Source organism: Chiloscyllium plagiosum, unplaced genomic scaffold (assembly GCF_037043375.1).
Source record: "Chiloscyllium plagiosum isolate Xiang-an unplaced genomic scaffold, Cpla_swu_hap1 HiC_scaffold_16, whole genome shotgun sequence".
In the NCBI taxonomy this organism is placed as follows: Eukaryota; Metazoa; Chordata; class Chondrichthyes; order Orectolobiformes; family Hemiscylliidae; genus Chiloscyllium; species Chiloscyllium plagiosum.
In genome coordinates this window covers 35848102-35858611 of record NW_028270154.1, presented here as the reverse complement: position 1 = coordinate 35858611, position 10510 = coordinate 35848102, and the positions used below count along the sequence as shown (strand labels likewise).

At 37.1% G+C, this 10510-nt stretch overlaps 1 protein-coding gene across 4 annotated transcripts in view; it reads right to left on the bottom strand.

Moving 5' to 3' along the window:
* Positions 1–533: 533 nt before the first annotated feature.
* Positions 534–10510, bottom strand: part of LOC122556594 (UPF0461 protein C5orf24 homolog) — a 32115-nt gene continuing 22138 nt past the window's right edge. For 2 of the 4 annotated variants that reach the window (XM_043703466.2, XM_043703464.2), the window contains exon 3: positions 2071–4973. In XM_043703466.2, coding sequence (XP_043559401.1) covers positions 4405–4973 — 569 coding nt within the window. In that variant the 3' untranslated portion in view covers positions 2071–4404. The other 2 variants (XM_043703469.2, XM_087995286.1) reach the window with 2 other exon arrangements.

Sequence of the window (10510 nt, the reverse complement as noted above, 5' to 3'; positions counted from 1 at the left end):
CAAGCTACAGATCCTCACAGAAACCTTAAATATTTTAACGGTTAGAGAAAAAAAAATGGGTGTGCCAGAGATTACACGCCAACAATTTCAGTGAAGATGCAAAAAGAAAATGGTGACTGGGTAGAAAAAGAATAAATAAATATAGATTAACTCAAATCTAGTAGAGTCCAGTCAAAAATTAAAATAGTGAGCAGTTTTGAAAGCAAAGAAAATGATTACAGTTCAAGTTCCAAAGGAAAAAGACAACAAGAAAATAGAAATTTCGATGGTAGTTTGGTATGATCAGGCTGAAAACAGATGCTGGACATCTGCTCAGAGAGGTCAGCTAATAAAGCTTTTCGTGCCAGCTATTAGTTCACAACAGCAAACAGTATTAGCTCTCTCTCAAAAGGTGTGTTTTCCCCCTCAAAAAAGGATAGCTAAAGGCCTCAGCTTGGCACTTTCCCTTCGTAGTACAGTCAACATCAGGATCCTAAGTGAGAAAGAAGCAAACATGCAAAACTGAATTCCAATTGTCTGTGAACATATCAGGCAACTATCAACTATTTTATTAAAAGCTATAAACTTTTACTCACCAACACGCAGTTGAAGTGACAATGTATGAGAAAGTTACGATTACAATTTTTCTTTCAATTTTGGAAAGGGGTGCAGACGGAGGTGAAATCAGAGGATTTCTCAAAAATAAACTAGTACAATGTAGATGTCTAGCTTATTACAAGGGTATAATTTGAAAAATTTAAAAACATACCATTTCAAATGAGAAAATTGTAAGTTACTGCATTTCTTGTGAATATATATTTAAATTCCATTCAAGAAATATTCAAACACTGGAGTAGAGGACAAGTGTCTGATTACTTACAGACCAGTAACTTGGAGGTCAGATTTAATTAGAATTTAATTAATTAATTTAAAATTTTTAATTTTTAGATCAATAAATATTTAAAAAAATAATCCATCTGAAGGCTGCCTAACCAGATTAACAGCTTGTTAAGCAGAGGTACAGAAGGTCACAGCCAGATGCAACCACATCTCTATATCCCACCCATGCTGCCACCTCTGTCAAAATGAACTAATGTCATAAAGAGTATGACATTTTGGACTTGCCTCCTTAAAGACATTTTATTCATTTAGCCATGAAACTATCAAGGAATTCTCCAATAAAAGAGCTTTCAAAACAAAAAAAAATAATAATAATCATGCTTTCCAACTTTTATAACAAGTATTTGTCAAAATATGAAACAGTTTTTCATGTAACTATACTGGTCAAAATATGTCCCTTACATACAAGTGTTCTGATGAGCCAGTTGTATATACATTACATGTAACAGTAAAGTTGAAGCATGCCGTTCGTCAACATATATCCAAATTGTGAGAAATACAACTAAAGTTTCTTCATAGTTAATGATCTTCGGCACTGTAGCAGCATCTGGTGGTAGACACCTATTAATGTCCAGAAAATACAGTATCCATGTTATCGACAAATTACCTATCTGCCAATACAAAACTTGAGCAAGAGTTTTTGTTACTCGGATAAATGCTCTAAGCTTCCTTATATATTTTCAGAATTTAAGTTATAAATATTAAATCACCTTCAGATACAGATCTCTTACAAGTCTAGTTAGGAAATGTCTGCAAATACTTCTGGAAAAATTGGTTTTATTATGATACAGAAAACACAGATTTCTGATTTGGAAACAGAGTTGTTGGATATATAAAACCAGTCCAAGGCATGTTCTTGACCGTAGAAAATGTTTCAATTCACAGATTGGTGACAATAGGCAGCTGCAAGGGATGTCACAATAATGTAATTAAACTTTAAAGATGCATTCATGGAATACTTTAGATGAAAACATCAGTGTTACCATTACAGCAGTATATGTTTAATAAATGTGAGAACCTGCCTTTCTAGGAACGATTCATGGAGTTGTCAATCAACCCTAGTTGTCAATCAAACCTTTTGCATGTCCAATTGTGATTATGTAGAAGCGTTAAAGTACAATGCTTAACTCTCTGGTTGTTGAGTTTTCCTTCGGTCTTGCCTTTGCCTGTTAAACACTAATAGAGAGAGATAGAGAGATATTGTATAGTTTTACAAAGAAAAGTTTCACATCACATTGCATTTATTTTTAAGTTCATTTATTATAGAGAATGCCATGCAAGTGAGATTTTTAATTTTACAAAACACAATGACCATGATTACAGTGCCACCTATGCTACTGAAAATGTTAGGAGTATATTAATAGCAGTGGTTTACCTCTGGTGTAGGCTTTGTTTGCACTTGATTAAGTTTATGGATTTGGTTTATTGATGCAGCATTAACAGAGTTTTCAAATAGATCCAAACATGTAAAATACAAACTTTTGATTAAAGAACAGATGGTCAAATTCAAAATTTGCTTTAGTCATAAAAAGAAAGATGGAAAATGATCTATTTCCCATGTGAAGGCAACATTTGGAAAAGATAGTTCAATCTCCTGGTGAACAGAATAAACTGTACACGCTCCTGTACAAATCTACTGAGTGATTAAACAACCATCACAATTTTGAAAACAGCAAGTTCACAGTTTCATGGGGATTGACCAACAAATGTTCTCCGCTAGCAATTTGTCATTCTCAGGCAGCCAAATGAATTGGACCAACTCAGTGATGTAATATCACTATTTATTGTAAAAAGTAAAGCCAGGACAGCAGATTAGGGAATACTCCCCCCGCCCCAAAACAAAGACCTCTGTGCTAGAATGTTAATGGAAGCTACCTTCTCATCTACAATCATGTAAGATGATCTTTTAAGATGATTTCCGGTGCAAGCGTCTTGGCCAGTGAATAAAAACAATTGTGTTCCAAGTTTCTACTTTCACAAGCACTTAAAAACTCCTAAATAAAATTTTAAAATATTTATAAACTGAATGAGTTGATCAGTAGTTACACAATTCCTAGTTTTATATATCGTTGTTGTGCATTAGTCTCTACACTTGGTCTTTCTTTTGCTTCAGTTGGGCACAAGGTCTTTTAGGTAACTGAATCTGAATATAGACCACTTTCTCACTATTAAGCCTGCTGAAAAGTAGGGTTCTTTCCTAAGATTATTCTCTGCATCAATATCCTGAGAACTGCAGGGTTATTTCATTTGAACAAGAATGTTTCTTCTTTCAATTGTAATATAATTCCCTGCGATGAAACATAATCATTCTTCCTTTAGTGTGACTACCTTACCTATTAATTGCCCATACCCAACACACCTTTGACAAACTTTAAATATTCTACAAGTTTATTAACAAGTGAGAATCTGATGTGCCAATCTAAACATCTATATGATCCATAGCTATATTATAGTCCTTTAGAACAGCCACTGCAAAAGCATTAAAAACATAGGATGTATCAGTATTCCCAAAACACTTGATTAAACAGCAATGTGAGGGATTTCACAGTGGTTTATAACCATGGGAAAATTTATTTTCATTAAAGCATACAAGATTTCTGTAGAGGTTAATTTGCAGTAAAGGTCAACCATCACGCAAATTCTAACATATTGATAATCATCCTGCAAGAATAGTAATTAAAACCTGAATTATTTTTCATGAAGTACCATTGTGCATAATTCCCACAGTTTCAGTAATGCACCTATGAGGTGTCCTGGTTAAGTCTGTGTACCAGTTGACCACTACTTTCAGGATGAACTTCAGCCTGTCAAGTCATCTTGCACAACCAATACCTAACCCTTTCTCAATATTGCCCATGGCAATAATCACAAAAGGTAGCTATAAGAATCCAAAGAGGAGTAAAAACAAATGTATACATACACTCAAAATACTCTAGCAGCTCCAATGCAGCATGACAGACAACATATCAAGTCTACACACACTCACACACACACACAAATAATAATCTCTATTCCCTGTAATAATTTTTTTCTAATCAATGTTAAATAATTATTACTCAATAAACAATAATAAAGTTAGTGGGGTTACCATGGCAGTTCTACATACAACAGATCAAAAAAGATCAGTTAAACCCATATAGACTTTCAACTGCATCGAACTGTGGGACAAATACCCTCAGTAATCTAAGATAGCATGTACTGAAGGAAGAGGAAATCATGTGCAAAACTGGACCCAAATGGATAATAGTTCTTCCAAACAAAAAAGATACTATAACTTTATCTCTGTAAGTAATACCATACATTTTCACCATAAAATAAAATATACATTATGCCCATTAGTTACAATGTTAAATACAATGGTCCACAGGTGAGTTTATCTCGGGACATTACATATCCTCCACGCTGTTTAACAGTGTGCTGGGAAACCAATTATATGGGTTTGCAGATCAATATGTTGTATAAAAAGTTACCCTACTTTATCAAGGAGCAGATTATAGAAAAACAAGGCAGATGTTTTACTGATCTCTACTGATTCAGTTCCATGCTTCTATTTGTGGTTTCAGTGGGTCCACTTAATGTTTTGCTGTGTACCATTGCATAGCTAAAGGCAGCACTGCTACATGGCGGGAAATCGAGACCTGAAATACGAGAGAGTGTTTTCATGGTACCTGGGGGCCTTCCTGGGCTGACCCGGTATCCCGCTGCCTTGGTAGTTCCTAAAGGTCTGCCTGGGCTGGTCTTGAAACCCGCTGCCTTTGTTGTTCCCAAAGGTCGGCCTGTACTGGTTCTGTACCCAGCAGCTTTCGTCGTCCCTGATGGCCGTCCTCGTTTCCCTGCTCGAAAAATGTTTTTCCTTCTTTTCAGGTCATTCTGAGCTTCTGCATTTCTTCCAACACCCATTTGTGAATTTGGCTCCTCCAGCGATTCTTGTTTTACGCAGCTCATCGGCTTATAGCTGTTTCCATAAAGTTTGTCCGGTTGGGAAGAACACAAGTCAAAGTGGTCATTGCTGCTCACGTCATCAGCAGTGAATGTCACCTCCTTCTCCGGCTCACAGCAGCCAGTGTTACTGCAGCCAACTGGATGCATAATTTCTAAGAATTAAATTAGGGACACATTTTAAAATAGTCTATGATTACTTCACTAAAATATCTAACAAATTACTACATAAATGAAAATTACCATCAGACTGGATTGCTGAATACACTTCATTTTCAAATAAATAAATAAAATTTGTGTAATTCATTCAAACTCCATGCGAGGAATATCAAATCGAAATTCAAAACTGTTTATAGTCAAATTAAGTCTCTGTCGATCTGCCCTATCCAGAGAATATTCACATGTATCTTTTCAAATTAATTTACTATCTTCTCTCTAGGATTATCTCATTAACTACTTCAAAATTTCAAGTGCTCAACTCTCTTTAATCTTTCAATAACTATAATTTGGATGGGTATTATGGCTGTGATAGTCAACAGGGCATGGAAACAACCTGGGATATCACTTCAGATATGATCCCAATGCCTCATTTGTGAAGCTTAACTTTTCTAACTTTGTATTCAATTCCCCTTCAATAAATGATAATATTCTATTAGCTTGCTTAATTACTTGCCATATCTGCACATTGACAACCAGTTCCCTTTACATCACTTGAACTTATAAGGCTAATGTCACTGGACTAGTAATCCAGAACCCCAGGTTAATGGGAACATGGATTGAATGCCACCATGACGGATTGTGAAATTTAACTGAAAGGAAAATCTAAACTTAAAAAGCTAGTCAGCGGCAACCATGTAACTGGTATCAAGTGTCACCGATGTCCTTTAGGGAGGGACATCTTCCATTCATAAATGGTCTAGCCTACATGAGATACGAGACTCACAACAATGTGGCAGACTCTGAACTGCTGTCTGAAATGGCCTAGGTCGCACTCAGCAATGGTAATTAGGAATCAATGACAAATGCTGGCCTTACAAGTAATGTCTACATCTCTTACAAGAATAAAGAGAGCAAAATTTCACAGCTCTGTAATCTGTCTTCATTTAGATAAAATACTTTTCATTCTGCCTGCCAAAATGGATAATTTAACTTTTTCCCAGGAAGTACATCACTTGTCAGATCTCTGCCCACTCACTTAACCAATCTATACCATTTTGAAACATTGTTATGTCATTCAAAAAAAGGAAGACAAAAAAAAAACCAAGGTAATTGGAGGCCAGTTAGCTTAATACCTACCAGTGGGAAAAGGTTTATCATCAAGACTGTAAGTGCACTGTATTTACAAATGGATCAAAATCAAGCAAAGGTAGCATAGCTTCAGGAAGATGAAACCATGCTTTCCAAATTTAACAAAATTCTGTAAGGAAATGAGCATGCAGAATAGGTAAAACAGTAAATAAAGGAATAGATGAACTACATGCAATATACTTGGAGTTTAAAAGGCATTTGATAAGGTACTGCATGTAAGGCTATTTAATAAGAGCCTGTGTGGTGTTTGAGATAGCATCTTAGCTTACTTAGAGGACTGGCTAACTAATAGAAAACAAAGAGCTAGGATAAGCAGTCATTTTAGGATGGTAAACTGTAACTAACAGATTGTGCCCTAGCACTAATCCCTGTGACAATTATTTACGATATATATTGATGACTTGGATGAGGAAAGTAAATGCACTATTGCCAAGTTTGCAGATGACACAAAAATAGGTGGGAAGGCAAATGGTGAGGATGACAGAGGAATAGTCAAGTGACTAGACAAACACTTGGCATATGGAATATATGTGGAAAAATGTGATGTTGCGCACTTTGGCAGGAGGAACAGATGAAGTGAATGTTATTTAATGGGAGAAAGACAGCAGAAATTTGCATCACAAAGAGGTTTGGGAATTCCTTGTGCATGCATCTCAAAAAGCTAGGATTCCAGTTCAGTAGGTAATGGGATGCTGCTGCTTCTTTAGCAAGGTTATATTGTCCTTTTTTTCCCCCAGAGAAGTTGTAAATGCATAGACTCCAGAAAGTCTGGATTTTATGAGTTTTAGGTCCAATTTGATTATAACTAACAGATACTGCCTCAGGCAAAAGGCTTTCAAGTTTAAAAAAAACTTGTACAACGAAAGGGGAGTAGTTAGTTTTCCCAGCTCAGCTTTTCTCTGTTTTGGTTTGGTTGTAGCAGTCTGGCTGTTCAGAGCAAGCAGGCAGTCGGTTTTGAGGCTGCTGGTCAAAGAAACAGTTTCATGGAAGAAAGTATTCCAAGCTGAATCTTTCTACCATCTCGCTCCCTCTCCCTCTCCCTCTCTCCTGCAAGACCCTGTATTTGATTGTACCTTTTTTTGCCAAGGGATCTTTATGGGGATTGTTGAAGGTATTTGGAACAGCATAATTAGTTTAGGATAATCTGTTAAGACTTTGGATAGGCTGTTATTCTATATGCGGTTCTCTTTTGTTTGTGTTTCAATCAGTAATCTTGCAAGGAAATTCTGTTTTGTTTAAAACTAAAGTGGTTGGGCCAGCTCATCACTCCTGGAATATCCACTCTGCACCTGCTTAAAACAACTGACAAAGTTAGGGTCCAGGTAACCTTCCTGAAATGTTTTGAAGGGGTCTGGTCCATAATAGTGGGAAGGCAGACAAATGGGCTTTTGTTCATAAGGATTCAAATATGAAAATAGAGAAATCTTGCTAAAACAAGATAAGTTACTAATCAAATCATACCTAGAATTCTGAGGAAAGATACACTGACTTTGGAGGCAGTCCAGAGAAGGTTCACGAAGGTTGACTGAGTATAGAGAGATTTTCTAAATGCGGAGAAACTGAGTAATTCTCTCAGTGGAGTTTATTAGAATGAGAGGTAATCTACTGAAATATATAAAACTCTTAGACAGCTTGATAGAGCAGGTAGGGAGCGGTGTTTTCAATTTGTGGGCTTCATTTTCACAAATAGTGAATCTATGAAATTCCTTACCACAGAGAGCTGTTGAGGCAGAGTCATATTTTAGGATGAGAACAGATTTTACTTAGTAAGTGAATCAAAGGTTAAGTGGGAAAAGGCAAAGTGGAATGGAGGATTATCGAATCAGTCATAACATCATTGAGATTGTACTACTATTCAAATGGGCTGAATGATCTGTTTTGGCTCCAACCATTCATGGTCTCTCATGGTCTTCACAACATACTTCCCCACCCATTTTGGGTCAACAAAAAAATTCAATAATATCTTCAAAGTGTAAAAAGGTAAGGCCCCAAAACTACTTCCAGTTGCACACCACATTACAATTTGTCCACCAGAAAATTACCCATTAAAGCCTTCTTTTTCCTAGTAACTCTCAATCTTGTATCCATACCAATGTTACTATCTAAACCATGATATTTTATTTTCCTTCATAACATTTGATGCAACACTCTGTATAATGTCTTTTGGAAATCTAAGTACAGTACACCCATCATATGCCTGGCTACAAAATATCGAATAATAGCTTCCAACATGTACCCTATGACAGATGTTAAGCTAACTGGCCTATGATTTCCTGTGTTCTGTTGCCATCCCTTGTATTTAAAATTGAGTTATGATCAATATTTTCCAACTTAATGAAACCTCCCCCAAATCTAAGAAATTTTGTAAAATTAAAATCAATGTATTAACTATGCATTAACCACTTCTTTTTAGACCCTTGAATGAAGTCCATCTGGGCCCAGGGACTAGTCAGTGTGCAAATCCAACAATTTGCTCAGTTCCACTTCCCTGATTATCATAACTTGGAGTTAGCCCTTCCCTACCATTTCCTAATTTATAGCTATTTCCAGGACATTATTTATATATTCTATAGTGAAGACCAATGCAAAATACTCACTCGATTCATCTGCCATCTCTTTATTTACTTTCCATCATTACTTCCCTGGATTCACTTTCTATAAGACCAACATTCACACTGTTAATTCTTTTCATTATAAAGGATATATAGGATATCTACAGAAACTGTGAACATCTGTTTTTACATTTCTAGCTAGGTTTCTTCGTATTCCAATCTTTTAGCTCCTCATTGTTCTTTTACTCTTAGGCTCATAGAGCTGTACAGCATAGAAACAGACCATTCGGTCCAACTCATCCATGCTAACCAATTATCCTAAACTAATCCAATCCCATTTGCCAGCATTTGGCCCGTATCCTTCTAAAATCTTTCCTATTCATATACTCATTCAGATGCCTTTTAAATATTGTAATTGTATCAGCCTCCATCACTTCCCCGGCAGCTCATTCCATACACGCAGCACACTCTGTATGAAAAAGTTGCTCCTAAGATCCCATTTAAATCCTTCCTTTCTCACCTTAAACCTATGCCCTCTACTTCTGGACTCCCCCATCCCAGTGAAAAGACCTTGGCAATTCACCCTTTTCATGTTTCACAATATCCTTCTGATAGGAGGGAGACCTGAACTGAATGCAGTACTTCAAAAGTGGCTTGATCAATGTCCTGTACAGGCGCAACATGACCTGCCAAATCCTAAACTCAATGCACTGACCTATAAAGACAAGCTTATCAAACACCACCTTCACTATCCTGGTCTACCTGCGACTCCACTTTCAAGGAACTATGAACCTGCACTCCGGTGTCTCTTTGTTCAGCAACACTCCCTTGGATCTTACCATGTATAAGACTTACCATTAAGTGGATAAATCCTGCCCTGATTTGCCTTTCCAAATGCAGCACATCACATTTATCGAAATTAAATTCCATCTGCCACTTCTTGGTCCATTGACCCATCTGATCAAGGTCCCATTGTAGTCTGAGGTAACCTTCTTTACAGTCTACTACACCTCCAATTTTGGTCTCATTTGCAAACTTACTAACCATACCTCCTATGTTCACATCTGAATCATTTTATATAAATGACAAAAAAACAGGGACCCAGCACCGATCCTTGTGACACACCATTGGTCACAGGCCTCCAGTCTAAAAAGCAACACACCACCACCACCCTCTATCTTCTACCTTTGAGCCAGTTCTGTATTCAAATGGCTAGTTCTCCATGTGATTTAATCTCGCTAACCAGTCTATCATGAGGAACCTTATCAAATGCCTTAGTAAAGTCCAGATAGATCACATGCACTATTCTGCCCTCATCAATCCTCTTTGTTACTTCTTCAAAAAAACTCAAGTTAACAAGGCACGATTTATCACACGCAAAGCCATATTGAACAAAGGACATAGAACAGTACAGACCTTTCTGCCCTTGACGTTGTGTCGACCCTTTATCCTACTCTAAAATCACACTAACCTACTTGCCCTTCACTTTACTATCATCCATGTGCCTTTCCAAGGGTTGCATAAAATGTCCCTAATGTATCTGACTCTACTACCACTGCTGGCAGTGCATTCAAATCACCCACCACTCTAAGTAAAGACCCTACCTCTGACATCTCCCCTAGAGCTTCCTCCAGTCACCTTAAAACTAGGCCCCATTTCTGCCCTGAGGAAAAAGTCTCTGGCTACCCACTCTATGTCTCTCTTGTACACCTCTATTAAGTCACCTCTTATTGTTCTTTGTTCCAACGAGGAAAGCCCTAGCTCCCTCAACCTTTCTCCATTAGACATGCCTGCCAGTCCAGGCAGCACCCTGGTAAATCTCCTCTGCTCCC